The sequence below is a fragment of the Chiloscyllium punctatum genome, chromosome 6 (assembly GCF_047496795.1).
Source record: "Chiloscyllium punctatum isolate Juve2018m chromosome 6, sChiPun1.3, whole genome shotgun sequence".
Lineage (NCBI taxonomy): Eukaryota > Metazoa > Chordata > Chondrichthyes > Orectolobiformes > Hemiscylliidae > Chiloscyllium > Chiloscyllium punctatum.
In genome coordinates this window covers 28830466-28849341 of record NC_092744.1, presented here as the reverse complement: position 1 = coordinate 28849341, position 18876 = coordinate 28830466, and the positions used below count along the sequence as shown (strand labels likewise).

Sequence of the window (18876 nt, the reverse complement as noted above, 5' to 3'; positions counted from 1 at the left end):
GTTTCAGCATCGTATGCCTTTGTTGTTTTGGTGCCTTGATTAATGCCAGGTGTTGTATTTGTTTTGAATGTTCCTTGGCTTTTCTGTAGCAGTCCAATGCAACTGCATGAGTTGGCAGGGCATTTCAAAATGCAGATCAGAGTCAACTACATTGCTGTGGATTTAGAGTCACATGTAGGTCGGACTAGGTAAGGAACGGCAGATTTCCTTCCCTAAAGGAAACTAGTGTATAAGATATGTTTTTATAATTATCCAGTAATGTCATGATCACCATGTGATTGGTGAAATGAGAAACTGAAGAGCAGCGTAACCATTTCCTGTTCTTGTTGCTGTCTGGTTGATGTGCTCCTTAATCCTAGATCTGTTGATGGGAGCCCTCAATGTTGGCATAGAGAGGATTGTGGAGGCTGGTGAATTTGATGATGGCTGGATGGTGGGGGTCATAAGTAAAAATCACAACATATGGTAAAGCTAAAATACTTCCTTTATTAAAAGAGCAGATTCATACCATGATGAATGTTTCTGATCATCCTCATGTCTTAGACAGAAATGTGTTTTGATATTATAGTTATATAACTTACCCAAATGAATGAAATATTTACAGTAGATTGTTGTACAGAATACTCATTCAAAGTTGCACTAAAAATTATTGAAAACAACTTGATATTTTTGAAGCTCTTGGTCCCTAAAATTTATCAAAAGTTCTTGACTTTTGTCACGTTGTGGATCCACTCCAGGCTTTTCCTGACATCAGAATAAACCCCATATCTGTTGTCCTCTCCACAGCCATCTCCCCACGAGACCGTCCCTACCAGGAACCAGCGATTTTTCTTATTATCGAGCGCCACCATTGGGCCCCCAGAATCTCCTTGGCAAGCATCACTCCCACCTGGAATTATCAGCAAAGGCAATTAAATTCACACAGGTAATCATTGGATAGTTACAGCATTTGTCTCTGTAAGGGCTCTTGAGAAGAGTGATTTATCTGGTTTCATTCTCCCTACACTTTGTTATTGTCTTATCTTCAGGTGTTTATCCAATTCTCTTAAAAAGAACACACCTAACTCTGCAACTATCACACTCTAAGACAGGATATATTTTTAGATACAAGTCACTCACTGCATAAAATAATTTCTTCTTATGTAGTGTTTGGTTCTTTTGCCAATTACTTTAAATTTGTGTCTTCTGATTCTCAACCCTATCTCAAATAGGAACAACTTCGAAATCGTTCATGATTTGGAAGCCTACTCCTATGATTTGCTGATTGCATGGGATAACTGTATCATGAAATATTCCTTATCTTCAAGCATAGGCATGGTTTCTCAGTTTTAGCAAATATTACATGTAATTAAATGAGTAATTTAAGAAGATGATGACAAGTAAAATGAAATTCTTCTAACAGAAATAGGAGTGAAAGATCAAGGTTTATAGTTTGGAAGATATACCTTAAGGGTTTGTTGGGACACTTATTCAGGGTTATTCCCCAATTCTCCATCACAAAGGGGCTCTGAGGATTGGATGACTGAGGTGGTGTGAGGTGCCTAAACTGAATTGGAAGGTGAGGCTGGCATTGCTAATGAGAATTGTTATCGGTGCTGTGGGATAAAAGGCATAGTGCACGAATTCTACTTGATGATAATGTGGCACTGCTTTGCTAAATATAATGTGAATGAATAGATATACACACACTCACTGCTAGGTGATGTAAACACACACAAATGCTACTGTGAGACAGGCACCCTGCTATGCAACACACACACACAAATATAAGTCACTCACACAAGTGCTCATTGCTGAGAGATGCACTCAAACAAACCCGTCCGCCTAGTAATGAATAGTTGTGGCATCTAACGTCATCTGAATGGATGCAAGGAATAGTGCTTACCTTGCTTCAGACCTGCACAGATCATATCATCTGTTACTTGTCTCCCAAGCTGAGAGTAAACATGCTTGCATTTGTCATGGTCCACAATAGGAATCTCAATCTAAACAAAAGAAAACAAGGATAGTTTGAGTTAATCAATTAATTTGAACTGATGGGGTGTTTACAAATGAAGCTGATTGGTTTGTGGACTAGGGACTGATTAGTAATGACAAAGGTCTGCATACAGAGAGAAGATAGTAAGAAGATAGGAAGAGGTATCAGTAGATCTGCACCAGCCATAATATACTGTCTATTTCACAGTTATCTGCAGTAAACCACTTTAAACCAGAAGAAAATTAGGATATATTTCCTTTAGCAGATTAGTGCTGGAGGTCACAATTATTTATAATCATTAGTGACTTGAATGAAGAAAGTTAATGAACCATTGCCAAGTTTGCAGATTACACAAAAATAGGTCGCAATTGGTGAGGATCACATAAAGAGTCTGCAGAGGGATCGAGAGAGCTTAAGTTAGTGGGTGAAAGCCTGGTAGATGGAATGCCAGTGGGAAAATGTGAGGTTATGCACTTTGGCAGGAATAATAGAAGAGCTGAATTTTACTTAAATAGAGGAAGGGTACAGAATCACATAAAGTTAGCATACAAGTTCAGCAGTTACAATGGAAGGGAACTTGAATGTTGGCCTTATTTCAAGAGATTGGAGTGTAAAAGTAGAGGGGTTTTGCTAAAATTATGCAAAACTCTAATCACATCACAGCTAGAATATTGTGAACGATTTTGGACCCCTTATCTAAGGAAAGATACACTGGCATGGGAGGCAGTCCAGAGAAGGTACACGAGGCTGATACCATGTATGGAGGGACTGTCTTATGAGGAGAGGTTGAGTAGGTTGGGTCTGTACTTGTCGGAACATAGAAGAATAAGAGGCAACCAACTTTAGCAAAGAAAACTCTTCAGGGACTTGACAGGTTGGTGCAGAATCTAGGATCAGATAGCATAATCTCAGAATAAAGGCTCACACATTTAAAGCAGAGCTAAGGAAAGAATTTTGTCTCTCAGAGGTTAGTGAATTTGTGGAATTCTTTACTGCCAATGCTGAGTTATTAAGTATCTAGTTATTAAGTATCTTCAAGACTGAGATACACAGATTTTTAATCAGTAAGGGAATCAAGGATTCTGGGGAAATTCAGAGAAACTGAGAATTATCAGATCAGTCATGATCTCATTGAATGGCATAGCAGATTCAATAGGCTGAATGGCCTAGTTTGGCTCTTACTTCTTAGTCAGCACATGCCACATGTTGTGTGACTCTGAATGGGATATGGCAGAGATATTTCACAAATGAACCAGCCACCCTGTGCCTCTTACAAACCAACAGAAGCATTTGGAAAAAGGAAGTTTGAGGAGAAACTTGCACATTAGCAAAATCCAGTCCAACAGATCTTATGAACAAAGACTATTGAACCTTTTTTTCAGTGTTCTCTCTGCTCCCTTTTTGTTCCCTGTTTCTGTTTGCATATCTGCATGTGCATAGGGAGGAGTTTATAAGAGATTTAGTTTTAATTTGTAGACTTTGCTTAATTTACTTTAATTATTTACTGTAATAAACATAATGACCTGTAATAAATAGCAATTTCATTAAGTACAGAAATCTGGACAATGCTTTCCATCAGTCTAGGTCTGCAAATCAAGTAGTTTGGGGATTTTGCATATTTCTTTTAGAAACTTTTGCTTTTGTGAAGATTCCAGGAATAGTGGGGCTTGATTTCTAATGCGCCACTTCAGAGTTATGACAATTCGTGGCGCCCACATCCATCACCTTCAAAAATGACTCCTTCCAATAAAAAGCATATTGAGCTTTTTACTGTTAGGTCGCAGTATCTGGGAATGAATGCAATGGATGCCAATTGTGATATACAAGGAATGAAAATAATCAGGATTTCAGCTGCAGTGTTAAATGATGCAGCATGTTGGTAATCTCAATTTGCTTCACAGAGGTTTTTGGCTCACAGGAGGCCTAATTAAAATAATGTGGTAGATTCACCCCATATGTCTGGCTCAATCCAGAAACATCTGCTAAATATTGATGAGGCAGAAATGTTCCAAAATTATTATGATAGTCTGGAAATTCACAGAAATCAAGTCAAGCCAGTTGGTTTCTCCAGCTGGTGAGAATGTAAGGAAAGCAGAATTGTATGTTCATAAGTTTAGGTATAAAAATTACTATTTTGAATGGAGATTATAGAGAATTTATGGAAAAAAGACTATTCTTTGCACTGTGGATTTAAAAGTGGGAAAATACTGCTTTAACTGAGAAACTGGAAGAAGACATAGCTTTATTTACTGGAAGTTATTCTATGCTGCATTTACAAGGTGGCCTTATTCAAGCACTGGGGATATTTGTTGGATTATTCAGTTCTGTGAGTGAGTGTCTGGGGCAGTTTTGCCCTGTGACAGAATTTTGACTGGTTTTTCAACAGGACCAGTTGTGTGTGGTCAGGAGTACTCAGCATAGTAATAGCTGCTTGAATGGTTCTTGGACAAGAGACTTGGAGATAGTGAGAACTGCAGATGCTGGAGAGTCAAGTGGATAAAGAGTGAAGCTGGAAAAAGCACAGCAGGTCAAGCAGCATCAGAGGAGAAAGGATGTCAATGTTTCAGGTTGGAGCCTTTCATCAGTGTGACATGAAACTTGACTCCCTTTTTCCTCTGATGCTGCTTGTCCTCTTGGACAAGAGACTACTGCTTTGTGTTTGGACAACACAACAGCAATATCCAGCCTGTGAAGGAGATATCATCTGTTTCTCCTTTCTGTAAGTGGAGAAGTAAGACGAATTCCTGAGCAGCTAGCTACCTCGACAAATTGCCTCTTTCAACTAAAAAGGGAAAAAAACTTTCGGAGATACCCCACATGTTGAATGTGAAGTCACTAATTCGTTTGTGTGACCTCATGACCTTATAAAAGAGTTAAAAACAAGTGGAAACTGATGGGAAAGATCTTATTGAAGCCTGCAATTTGGTCTGTGCTAGAACTGTGTTTCATTGACTATTACTTGTGTTCCTTTCACAGCCATAATACTTATGTCTTGCTTCTTTGTGTGTATGGGAACGTTTTACAATTGGGTGGAATTTCATTTATAGTGAGTTGTAAGTTAGCACTTTGTGCTAGTCGCCCTTGAGAAGGTGATGTTGAGCAGTTTTCCTGAACCGTTACAGTCCATTTAATGATGTTGGACCCATAACACCATTAGGGAGGGAGTTGCAGGACTTTGACCCAGTGACACTGAAGGAAGGCATGAATACATTTCCAGCTCAGGATAGTGAGTGACTTGGGCAGGAATTTGCAGGTGAGGGTCACACAGAGAGCATCAGATAGTAAGGGTCACACAGAGAGGGTCAGACAGTAAGGGTCACACTGTGAGGGTCAGATAATGAGGCTCACATAGCAAGGGTCAGACAGTGACAGTTGCACTAAGTTAGAGTGCTGTTCAGTAACTTGACAATAGAAAACTCACCTCCATCAGAGTTTCGGGAATTGAATGCAGGAACTGTTTTCCCCATCCACTGACTATCACCATATCACCTTTGAAACAAAACAATGGAAAATGTTAGTATTCAGAACACAGCAACTTCAAGGACATTTCCTATTCGACAGTACAAACTAGGGCAGTTTCAACATTAATCCCGAACAAGAGTTGAGACCATTTTAATAAATGCAACAGTAGGTGCTCTACGGTCTCTGGATGCTGTGCAGAATGTTCGCCGCAGTTTTGAGTGGCATGTAATTCCCAGAAAGTCACATTTGCTGGAATATACAAATCATGGGATGAGAGACCAGCTGGTTTCTCAATGCATGATGTTTGGAGTATCCTGTTGAGATGTTTGGAATTGTCAGTATTGGCTTCAATAACCTGGGGTGACAACTAGAAAACTGCCTTCAGGCTCTGCAGCCAAAATCTACTCACACATATCTGGGGGCATCTTTGGCTCCATGGTAGTGTCCCTGCCTCTCAGCCAGGAAAATTTGTTTCAATATCCACTTGCTCCAGAATGTGTTATAATACCTCTGTAGTAGGTTGATCAGATAATATCTCCCATATAGCTGGACTGAATTATTCCACTAACAATCAAAAAACACAGAACCATCAACGTCAAAGCAGACCACTTGATTGGCTTTTCATTCACCACCTTCAACGTTCATTCCCTTCACACTGATGGTTGCAGCAACAGTATATACTATCTACAAGATGCACTGCAAAAATTCACCAAGGCTCCTTAGACAGCAGCGTCCAAACCCACAGCCACTACCATCCAGAAGGACAAGAGCTGAAGGTATACGGGAACCCCACCATTTTAAAGTCTTGGAAGTACATCACCATTCCTTTAGTGTTGCTGGATCAAAATCCTATAACTCCCTCCTAACAGAGTTGTCGGGTACCTTCGCCAAATTGAGTGCAACTGTTCAAGAAGACACCACCTTCTCTAGGGTAATGATGGATTGGCAGTGAACCCTGATCCAGCCAATGAGGCTTCCATCTTATGATTGAATACAAAAAAAGGCCTCTTATAACAATTTTGGGGGCATAAACTCCTATGATAGTTTAGTCCACATTTAGTGCAAGATTATATCTAGAGAAATAACGGAAGCTTTATGCATAAAATGGCTGCCCAGACAATCTTTAAGGAACTGATTAGCACCTCTATGAGGTGCTCGTGCTCATTAATGCTGCATGATATGTTGTTCACTCCACCTTGTACTAATGCTGTCTCCCAACAGTAAATGCCTGATTAAGAAGGAGATACATCTGACCATACAAACAAGGAGCAAGAGTAGGCCACCCGAAACGTCGACTCTCCTGCTCCTCAGATGCTGCCTGACCTGCTGTGCTTTTCCAGCATCACAGTTTCCACGCTCAGCCATTCGAGCCTGTTGCATCATTTAACATGATCATGGCTGAACTGATTGTAAGTTAAAATCAGAATTTTTCCCTCCCCCGATAAGCTTTTACCCATTTCTTTACTGAGAATCTATTCGCCTCTACCTTGAAAATATACAAGGGCTCTGCTTCCACTGTACATTTTAATTTTAGTCAATAATCAGGAAGCAACGTCATGAGTGGAGTCCTAATGGACTTGAAATTAACTCTGTTTCTCTCTTCACAAATGCTTCCAGACCTGGTGATTTTTAATTTTTATTCTACATAAATTCAGTAAAAAAAAATACTCCTTTATCAAATCTTCTTGCAAGAAAGACTATTGTGGCATTTGCTTTCTTAATTGCCTGTTTACCTCAGTTAAAAATCATACGACACCAGGTTATAGTCCAACAGGTTTAATTGGAAGCACACTAGCTTTCGGAGCGCCACTCCTTCATCAGGTGCTTGTTTGCCTCATGTTAACTTTCTGTGACTCATCAACTTATTAAGTACCTTTAAAGTTCAACACTTCTCAGCTTCTCATTATTTAAGAAATATTCCATGTTTCTGTTTTTTTTTCTTATTGAAGTAGAAAACCTCACATTTTTCCATATTTATATTCTCTGGTTTAGTCTCTCCAAATCCCATTGAAGCATCTCCCACAACTGATGCATCTGCCTACTTCTGTGTCATCATTAAACCAGGATGTACATTTAATCCCCACATTAAAGGCTGCCACTATTTGTTCAGAAAAGGATAATTTAACTGGTCTGGGCAAGGACACTTGGCTGCAGTAAGGCACCTGACTATATCACTATAGAAAGGCACAGAATTGTTCAGGAGTTAATGGAATTCCTTGACTCATTGTGAGAATGTAAGTTCAATTGAACAAAACCATCGGTGGCTGCTGAGCTGTGGCCAGAATGCCAGTGCTTTACATGGAACATGACTTAGTTTATTGCATGGACCACCTGGTTAAAGTGGCCATTACGAACAATTTAAAACACAAGCTACTTAAACAAAGAACATTTTTTGCATTTTGTACCATTAGGAAGAATACACCTCTCTCGGCAGACAGAGAAAGAGAGAGAGCAAGATCTTGAAACACTTTTTGGTCTTCTGTAAAGTAACTGAGCAGCTGAAAGTACCATGCTTACAGAGCAGAAGCCAGTAATTTTCTTCCGTCCTGCATTCTGCTGTCCTATAGATACACACTTACAAGGAAATATCAACTAACCAACTACAGAAACCATCACAGCTGCTGAATGTTGATGCTTTTGCTTCAGTGATGGGGAACATAAGCCACAAGCCCCAGGGATATACCATGCAGACTTATTCAAAGTTTTTTCTTCTAACTACTCTTTTGTCTTCTTGCTACTTTTCCAATCTTGGCAGCAGTAATTTCTCGTTCTCACTTTATCTCTTTATCGTTAAGGTACCTTCAGGAATAACTTTTAATGTACAAACTTTTAACCTGTTAAACAAATGATTGACTGCTGATTTGCTTCAACTTAATCATTGCAAATTAAAAGGGGAATACATTAGCTATATTAATCACTAGTTCACTCAACATGTGCTGGACACTTGTGGCAGTTGTGTCGATTGTTATATAATAATGCAAAAGCATCTTTTCTTTACTATGTGCATTAGGTATCCGTTTAGTGTTTGTCTTATATTGATTTAGTTTGTTAGAATAAAAGTTTTAAAATATGACATGTTATCCTTCAGTAATTCCTATGGGTCACTAGGAAATCTGTGTATTTGTTTAAAATGTTAGAATCTTTGTGGGGGGCCATAACATGGTTACACATAATCTGTTCAAAAAAGCCTGTATCTATTCAGTTAAAAATCATGCAACGCCAGGTTATAGTCCAACAGGTTTAATTGGAAGCACTAGCTTTTGGAGCACTGCTCCTTCATCAGGTGGTTGTAAATCAGGTGTGCTTCCAATTAAACCTGTTGGACTGCAACCTGGTCTTGTGTGATTTTTAACTTTGTACATCCCAGTCCAACACTGGCATTTCCAAATCATGTATCTATTCAGTGTTACATCTGCTGGTCATTGAATAAAACAGCCTGAGGCAGGTTCAGACTATGGCAATCAACAGTTAGGACCAAAATAGCAAATAAATCCAAACTTTCAAATACATGGGTCACATTAGTATCACACTCATTTTCCTTTTATTAATTAATTCACAGGATGTTGGTGTCACTGACTTATAATTTGTCACCCATCTCTAATTGCTAATAGCTGCCTTCTTCAACTGCTTCAACCCATGTGATGAAGGTACAGTCACAGTGCTGTTAGGGACAGTGTTCCAGATTTTGACTCAGCAGCTGTGAAGGAACAGCTGTCATAGATCCAGGGCAGGATAGTTACAATCCTGTGGATTAATCACTTGTGCCACAACTCTAAATAAATCTAAATTAAACACGTTTACAGAATACCCGTTCTGAAGATAGGTCACTGGACCGGAACATTAACTCAATTTTCTCTTCACAGAATGCTGCCAGATCTGCTGAGTTTTTCCAGCAATTTCTGTTTTTGTTGCATCAACAGAATTATCCATTTCTTGAACATGCTTAACAAAGTCTCCCTCCCTAAATTCCATATCTCATTAACCCTAAGTTTAAATAAACCTTATCTTCTAGGTCTGCACAGTCTTACTGAAAACCTAATATCAATTTTTTATTTTTATCAACTCCTTGAAGATAATATCAGCAGAGAGCCAGCCATGTGTTTCCTAAGATGATGGTTTGTGCCAGTGTAGTCAACCCTGGCTTAAGCAAGACCTGGTGTTGTTCAGGAGCCCCTATACGGCATGGCAGTCTCTGCCATATTTAGTGCAGAGGGAGACAGTGGGTTGAGAGGGTGTACAACTTGCTTGCCTCTGTTTTCTCTAGGCCTTCTTCTCAGCCGACTGAGCTTCCCGTTTCTGCTTGCCTTCAATAACGCCCTTCCAGACAGTCAGCCTCCTGAGGGTCATGGCCATCAGCGACTGTCACCCAAAAGAAGGACACAGTTAGTTGGCTTTGCAAACTACACGTGGTCCAAAATTTGACCTTCAGAAGCTCATTCATTGTCCCCTGATCCTGCTGAGCTAAATGGAACAGGACAGGGGACCTCCCATGCTGACTAGGGTGAGTTCCCTCCTTATCACTATCCCAGCTGTTGGACATTAGTGACAATTGTGCCAAGAGAGAATTGAACACAACTGCAATGGCCTCAGGTTTATTTATAAGATATTCCCAATGTACCTGCATGTAAAGTTGAGAAGGACTTCTCTGGTAGACAGATTGGCATCACATAGTCTGTTATTTGTACTTTATGTGGGAGTTCCAACAACGCAATGTCAAATTCAAAGGTTGAGCCATTGTAACAAGGGTGAGAGATAATTCTTTTAGCACGAAACACTTGTTCTGTTTCTTCTTTTCTCAACGTTTTCTGCCTCCCTGAAACAGAGAGGCCGGGAGGTCAGAGAAAATAAGCACAATCCATGGATCCCAATCTGAAGTAAATCACGTTCTGAAATTTCCACTTGATTGTGCCGGTTTTTTCTACTACAATTCTCCCAATCTCAGCAAAATCAGCAAATTGATCACAGAACATCAAGCACAAATTGATTTTGGAATTTGTGCTACAAGGAAGCCCCAGCCAGAAACCTGACAACATTTCCAATGTGAATGCTGACCAAGGTAAATTTCCACTTATTATGCTCAGGAATGGGCCTTTGTGGAGGCTCCAAAAATTAAGCTAAACTGGAATTTTTAGGTCTAGAGGCATTAATAGAAACACTTTGAATGGTATTGAATAACTCTTTTTCTTAAAACTTACTATTCACTAAACTGAATTCTGTTTAATCTTTGAGAAAGCCTGATGGTGAAGGATAGATCTTGAGTTAATCTTTACACAATTTTGTAAGCATCTGTTACATAGCACAGGAATACACCTAGCCCAGCAACTACTTGTTTTTGTTTGATTGCCAGTTATCAGACCACAAGTAAATGCCTAGTTAATTCCCAATTAAACACAATTAATGTGTAATAGTCCATCCTCGCTCTAAAAGAAAATTACAGTTTATATGTAAATCATAATTTCAAAATAAATTATTTCAAGATCTGGTTCATTAATGTTCTTTATGAAAGGAAATCCGCTGTCCTTACTTGGCTGACCTTCAAGTGTTTCCAGACCCACAACACTGTTAACCACCCTCTGAAATGGCCTAGCAAATAAGTCAGTTGAATCAAACCACGATACAGTCTAAAGAAAGGAAGGGAATAGGATGGATCACCTGGCATCAACCTAGGCAATGGAAATGACAAGTGTTTTTCCCACCCCTTCTGAGCCTGCAAAGTCCTCTTTACCACTATCTGGAGTGTCGTGACAAAATTGGGAGAGCTCTCTCAAAATTGTACCTTGTAGACAATGTTCCAGACACCACCATCACCATTCTTGAATATGTCCAGTTCTACCAACAGTATAGAAGCAGTAGTGACTGTGGCACAGTGGCTCAGGTGGGAGGTGCCCTGGCAATCCTCAAAATTGACATCAGATCCAATGAAGGCTCATTACATCAGGTCAAACATGGGCAAGGAAATTTTCTCCTGATTATTATAGACTGCCTTCATCAGCTGATGAACCAGTGCTCCTTCATGTGGAACAACACTTCAGGAAGTACTGAATGTAGCACAGTTGCAGAATGCACTCTGGGTGGGAACTTCAATGTCTATCACCAAGAGCGACTGGGCAGCACCACATCTGACCAAGTTGGTCAGGTCCTAAAGGACATAGCTACTAGACTGGTCTATAGCAAATTCTGAGAGAACTTACAGGAGGCAAAAAACATACAGGACCTCATTCCCACCAGTCTACTGTCCATGACAGTATCGGCAAGAGTGACCACTGCACAAAGTTCCATCTTCATGTTGAGGATACCAGTATGGTAAATGTACAGACATTGTATAGATCTAGTAACTCAAGGCTGAGCAAAATCATAAGTTGCTGTTGGCCATCAGGAGCAGTAAAATTGTATTCTATATTAACACCCGGCATTTTTACCAATCTACTATTATGACCAAGTAAGGGTTTCAACCCTGAGATCAATAGAGAATGCAGGATGGCATACCGGAAACAGCACCAGAAGGACTGATATATGTGTAATTACCTGCCTTTGCTTTTGTACTTTACACCCATTTTCATAAAACCTAGGATGTTGCATGCTTTATTAATCACTCTCGCTACCTGTCCTGACCTATCCAAGGTTGCAGATACCATAGACACCCCATGTGGTCAGTGATCTTGATTAACATTGTTTATTAAGTCCCCCTTTCAATTGTACGATTCGAATCAAAGCAGATCAGCAGTCAAGCATTTGTTTAAAGCGGTTAAAAGTTTGATACTCAAGTTATTATTGAAGGTTCCTTAAGAATAAAGAGATATTGTTGTTAACAAGAAATTACAGACATTGAGATTAAAAGAATAACCAATAAGGCAAAAGAATGTTTATAAGGAAGCCTCAGTAGATCATTAAGCCCAATTGCTTGAGTTCCTCGTTGATGTAGCAAAGAAGTTACCACTTGATGTTCGGTCCCTACAGTTTTGATGGCTTCTGCAGTTGCGTGTTTAGTGTTTTCTAATAGATTTTGGGAGAGAGAAGACTCTTGGCTTCTCATTCTATTAACGTGGCACTTTTATTTGCAGTTATTTTACAGTAAGCTACTAACGGTTTTGAGATGGTTGTGACTCTCTCTCTTCCTCACTTTGCCTGGAGAAAGCTTTTCATTTCTATGTTCAAGATGGGGTCTTCCTATCTCATGTGTTTGTGATTCATTCTTTTCACTGGCTGTTATATTGGTTGATCTACATCAAAACTAATCATGCTGTATATAAAACAATGGCATTCAGAGACAGCTCATTTCCTGTGTTTTTTTAGTTTTTATTCCAGTCAATACCAAATTTACATTCTCATAACGAGTTGCCAATGAATTTTGTGTGCTGTTAAATGGGAATTCTTTCACATGTCAGTATACGTCTCTTAGCTCTGTATAATCTACAGTTACATAGAATCGTAGAAGCAATATTATTTGCATTTTGTCCAGGTACAGTCAGATTAATCTTTTTTACATAAAGGTTTCAGAAACATTTTCCTAATTACACAGCTGCCACAGTGGGGGTCACTGAGGATCAGTTAGCTCAGTTGGTTGGACAGCTGGTTTGCAATGCAAAGGAACATCAGCAGTGACGGTTCAACTCCTGTGTTGGCTGAGGTTACCACGAAGGTTCAACCTTGTCCCTTGCCTGTAGTGTTGTGACCCTCAGGTTAAATCATCACTCGTCATTTCTGTTTGATGAGAGAGCAGCCTTACAGTCCTCTGGAACAACGGCAACTTTACCTCTTTCCACCCTAGGTCTCTCTATTCCTGTATCTTCTTTAGAGTTACTTTATATTCTCTGTCCTTGTTTTTCTTAACACAAGAAGTCACGTAATACACACTCCTCTGTATTGAATCCCTTCACCAGGAGTCCATCATTCTACCTACTCGTCTACGTGCTTTCGAAATTTAATACTATCTCCTCAAATTTCACAATATTATTGAGTTTTGTGTAAATTCTATCAGTATCCAACGACAGATTGGAGATTTTATCTTTGGAGCATTAGTCCAGCCTCTGGGTTACCAGCCCTGAAAATTTCCAAAACTTTACCATTCTTAAATTGGAAGTGCCAAATGGCTGATCATTCTCAGACTCTCCAGAGATGTCAGGCATCACAGGTGCCAATTTTTGGCTAATTTGATACATTTCATGTGGTATCTGAAGATTGCTGAAGGCACTGGAATTTGCCAAGGTGATGGGCTGTGACAACATTACAGCAATAGTACTGAAGACTGTGTCCAGAACGTGCTGTGTTTCTAGCCAAGCTGCCCCAATATAGCTACAACACTCATCTACCCATCTACGTGAGGAAAACGTCCAGGCATGTACTGCATACAAAGCAAGACAAAATTCCCAGATATGTCCAGATTCCATGAAGATGCTTCAAATTTATTATACCTCAGGGGATTTCAGATTTGAAAGATTGTGGAAAAATTCAACTTTAAATTTTGTGGAAATACCAGGAGCTGTGGGATTTGAAGATTTTCTTTAACAATTCTTACGAGAAATCACATGACTGCTTGCTTTGCGAGATCTTGCTGGGAGTGTTCAGATAATGACTGAATGGAGAGTAATTATAAGCCCAGTGCTGAATTTAGCTAAAGCTACGGTCAGCACTGCCTTGTCCTCTTTAAGTAGACCGAGTGGGGGTTTGTGGTCCATTATTATTATAAATTTATGTCCATAAAGATAATGGTGGAACTTTCTGACTCTAAATATGACCGCCAAAGTTTCTTTCTCTATCTTGACATATTTACGCTTTGCATTAGCTAATGCCCTGGATGCATATGTTATTGGGCATTCCTCTCCACTGGGCCACCTATGAGCTAATACTACCCCAATGCCATATGGGGAGGCATCGCAAGTCAATAATAGATCATAATCTTGGGATCATAAAGTACCAACACCTTCGAGGATGATAGCTGTTTCTTCACTTCCCTGAAAGTTGGCTACATGACCATTTTCAAAGCTGACCCTTTTTTAGGAGTTGATGCAAAAGTATGGAGGCCAGGTTATGGATAAACTTTCTTTACTAATTCATCAGCCCAAGAAAAGACCGAAGCTCTGGTATAGGCATGGGAGCTGGGGCAACCTTTGATCGCTCTAACTTTATCTTCCAACAGGTGTACCTGGGTATTGTCAACTTTGTAGCCCAAGTAGGTTGCTTGAGGTGCCCTTAATGTCCCAGCCCTCTGTGGTAAAGAATTCCACAGATTCACTGCCCACTTTATAGAAAAAAACCCTCTCTATTCTCTGTCTTAAATGGGTGGTCATTTACATTAACATGATGCTTTCTGGTCCAAGACTGCCCCAACAGAGGGGCAAATTATTCCGCATCTACCCTGTCACGCCTCCTAAGAATCTTATATGTTGCAATTCAGAATCCTTTCATTCTTCAAAACTGAATACAGACCCAAAGTTTAATATCTGTTATAGTTCAGAATAATCTGCACCAACTGAGTAGGAGTTTTAAAGATACCTCTCTCCCTCACTTTACTGTGGATAACACCAGGCAGTAGCCCATGACACTCACTGGTGCCTGTCTGAGTCATCTTGTCATGTCCAGATATGAGCAGGCCTTATAATGTGTAAATACTAACCTAAGATAACTTTAAATGATGTGATGTTAATATGTTGAAAGTTGCTTAGATTTGGATTGTCAGGGTCATATGGAGGATGAAGACAATGGGCTGCAGTTATGATCCACATCTGCCCTACAGAACAAGCAAAAATAGAGTATTAGATGCAATAATTACAACAAATTACTTACATTTTTGTTATTGTGAAAAATATCAAACTCCTTCCCCGGCACACAGTGCCATATAGCAACAAAATGCTCAACAAAACTCATTCCATCACACTGATACCATCACGCTGCTTCTAATTCCCTATCCTTATAAAGATGAATAAGAATATCGACTGACTTTTACCAAAAAAAGTAACAAATCACACAACACCATAAACCAACAAACAAGTTTATTTGGAAGCACTAGCTTTTGGACCGCTGCTCCTTCATCAGGTAGCTCTGGAGCAGGACCATAAGACATAGAATTTATAGCAAAAGATTACAGTGTCATGCAACTGAAGTGATACACAGAACAAACCTAGATTGCTGTTAAGTCTTTTATCTTTTAGAATGGATTGCAGGTTTCGGTTTCTTAATATGTAAATCGCAGAACTTCTTTTAAGTCACATTCTCGAGATAACTTAATGTTTTATTAAAAAAAGGTGACATCTCAGCTCAGACAATGCATTAAAGGTATGAGGTTAGAGTCTGTCTGTATCCAAAAGCTCGTGCTTCCAAATAAACCTGTTGGACCATAACCTGTTGTGTGTGACTTTTTACTTTGTCCACCCCAGTCCAACACCAGCTCCTCCACATCATGTTTACCAAAAAAAAGGCTGTCAATTTTGGGGAGTATCATAGAGGGGTTCTCTCTGTGGGCTGTAGCAGGTTTTCTCACAAAACGATCTGCTGTTCACTTTAGTATGAATGCACCGCATTCCTCTGGTGCAGTGCTCATGACATTATCATGCACTCATCAGTAGCAGAAGTATTTGTCACTTCTACGACACTCCACTATTTCTGTTGTCAATACCATATTTAAAGCCCACCTGTGTACCAGTTCAATCACTGACAGCCCAAATAGCTCTTCATATTCCACGTAATAGCAGGGAAATGGAAAAGAAAAACTTCTGAGGACACATAGATGGTAAAGATCACACATCATTAGAAATGCAAGCTCACATTTGTCATTATATTGCCATTTTACATCAGTTCCACTCTAAACAACTATCACAGTAGCAGCAGCTCCAATAATCAAACTACAGGGGGTACTAGTCCTTAGAATCCTGTCTAAGGGAGTGCTACTCTTTCTAATGTTCGGTGTAGTAGAACATCTTGTCATTGTTCAGGATTGACAATGCCCAACCCTCCTGACCGATTTGGGAGGTCAGCCTCGGTTGATGGGTGACCAAACTTTGACAGACACTTTTCACTGAGGCTGACGCTGAAGGAGCTCCAGAGTGATGTAATATTAATGTAGAATTCAGATGAGCAAGTGGAGACATTCTCAAAGATCTGCAGATTAAGATTGGATGGTTATTCATCATATAGTGATATTACCCAGATATCGTAAGGAGAAATTGGGGGTAGATATGAAGTACCAATAGCAGGACGAATAGGAATATAGAAAATACCGACATCAATAAACATGCTTGGCCAAGACTTCATAAGAGGTAGTGCTGTTCAGTAAAATTATTATACATACCAGGAGGTAGGAAAACCTCACCATCTAGTTAACCCACTTTGATACCTGTACTGGTTTTTGAAGAACCATTTAGTTGAGTATTAATGGATTGTGCAGACCATTACCAAAAATAAGAGCAGGACATCATTGTATCCTTACAATTATGAGTCAGATAACTCAATTCCCAGATGATATTTCTTTAGTGTAGGGTAGTAGTTGAAAAGTTAATAGTTTTATTTACTAGTTATGGATATCAGTTGAGATATGGTTTGATCAGGATACCAGCTTTATATCTCAAGCTTATCAGGAAATCATGAGTACTTTGGGTTTAAACCAATTGTAATCATCTGTGTATCATCTGCAATCACAGGGGAGTTTGGAGAGATACCGTCAGACTGTCAAAACCATGATAATAAAACAAAGAACCGCAGAAGTTGAGGATCTGGAACAAAACCGTTTTAAACCATGATGATGGCATACTGTCATGAATATTCACAAGATTTGCTTCCAGAGAGTCCCCAAATCCAGGAGATGAAGTATTAGTGTTCTAGCCATTACAAAATGAACTTCTTAAAATGAAGTTTAGTAGCTCATATAAAGTAGTATAGAATGGTTAGTAATGTGACTTAGGTGATGAATACTCCTGATTGTAGGAAAAAGAATCATAAGCTTGTTGAAAAGGGAAGAAGTTAAGGGGGAGCAAATGTGTCAGGTGTTAAGAATTGTGGAGGTAACAGAGACAATAAGAGTGATGTAGAAAGAGAGATAGATGATGCTCAAAGTGAACCTCCTACAATTCCATTAGCTATATAGAAACAGTTTTGTGCACTTATATTTAAAGAAAAGACAGCAAGGGAGGATCTTGTAAGATTGCTGAGAAAGTATGAGGTAATCTGTAGAAATCCACCTGGATGTACTACATTAGCTAGAGATGATGTACACGGGAGAGTCAAGACCGATAAAACATATTTAACAGTTGAATCCAGTAAAACAAGTTGTGGCGGTTACAGAGATTCAGTACGTTTAACAAAAGTAGTAGCCTACCATAGAAAAGACACTTTGGAAATATTGTTGGCTGTTCAACACTTTGAAGACGATGTTAGGCACTAAAACAAGGAAAGCCTAACACATGCTAAACATAATCCACCAACCTTCATTGAGAAATTTAAAATTTGGAATATGAGACGATTCGTATGGAGTCTTTTGTTACAATTGTTTAATGTTAAGATTATTTATATAACTGAAAGAAACAATGTAATTGCAGATACAGTGTCCTGAATATAAAGTGTTGGAACATGTTAAAGATTTAAGAAATGCTACTATGGTTCAATAATGTAATGTGAATACACTTTTTTGGGTAGTGTTGGGCATCACAGCTGCCTGGACACATGCTCCTTGCTGCAGAGAATGGTGTCAATTCCTCTCACTGTACATTCTCCTACACCAACACATTCCTTTCTGTACCCCAATTTGATTGATTCCCTGTACCATGGTGCCATGATCATTTATGACCTCTCATCTTCTCCTCAAGGTACTGCTGACTGCAATAGTGGTGTCCTCCTGTCACCTTCTTCTCTAGGTGCTGTTGACTGCTTGGCTCAGTCCTCCACTCACTTGCTCCTCTAGTTGCTATCAACTGCCTGTCTAAGAGTTCTCCACAAACACTGTTTCTCTAAGTGCTGCCGACTGCCTGAATCAGGGTTGTCCACACACCCATGCTCCTCTGGGTGCTACCGACTGCCTGTCTCAGGGTTCTCCATTCATATGGTCCTTTGGGTGCCGCTGAATCCTCCCTCAGGGTAATCGTCAAGCTTGTTCACCTTTCTTGACAGTTTTTTGCAGGTTTTCACAAGTTGGACTCTTCCAAAGGGCTTGCGCCCTCTTTACACACCAGTCACTCTCATGCAATTGTCTCAAAGGTTACCTGATCTCTCTCCCCAAAAGATCCCTGACACTCCCTCATCCAAGGTGTTTAGATGGGGACAATCTTCAACTCTCCAAAGAGATTACCCAGGGCATCCAAAATAAATGCTTTGAGAACATTATTCATATCTGGTCTAACCTCCACACTGCAGGTTTTAGACACCAGCCACTCTGAACTTACATTTCAGTGAAGGCAGTTAGACACATATGTGGTCATCTGCATCCATGAACCACCCAAAATAAATCCCAG

At 39.6% G+C, this 18876-nt stretch overlaps 1 protein-coding gene across 4 annotated transcripts in view; it reads right to left on the bottom strand.

Moving 5' to 3' along the window:
* Nucleotides 1-522: 522 nt before the first annotated feature.
* Nucleotides 523-18876, bottom strand: part of masp1 (MBL associated serine protease 1) — a 126566-nt gene continuing 108212 nt past the window's right edge. Inside the window, exons 13-17 of one of the 4 annotated variants that reach the window (XM_072572204.1) lie at nt 15054-15167; nt 10059-10253; nt 5400-5467; nt 1886-1985; nt 523-889 (exon numbers count right to left, since the gene is read on the bottom strand). In XM_072572204.1, coding sequence (XP_072428305.1) covers nt 696-889; nt 1886-1985; nt 5400-5467; nt 10059-10253; nt 15054-15167 — 671 coding nt within the window. In that variant the 3' untranslated portion in view covers nt 523-695. Of the gene's footprint in view, nt 890-1885; nt 1986-5399; nt 5468-10058; nt 10254-15053; nt 15168-18876 lie in introns of those variants that run through there. The other 3 variants (XM_072572205.1, XR_011960872.1, XR_011960873.1) reach the window with 3 other exon arrangements.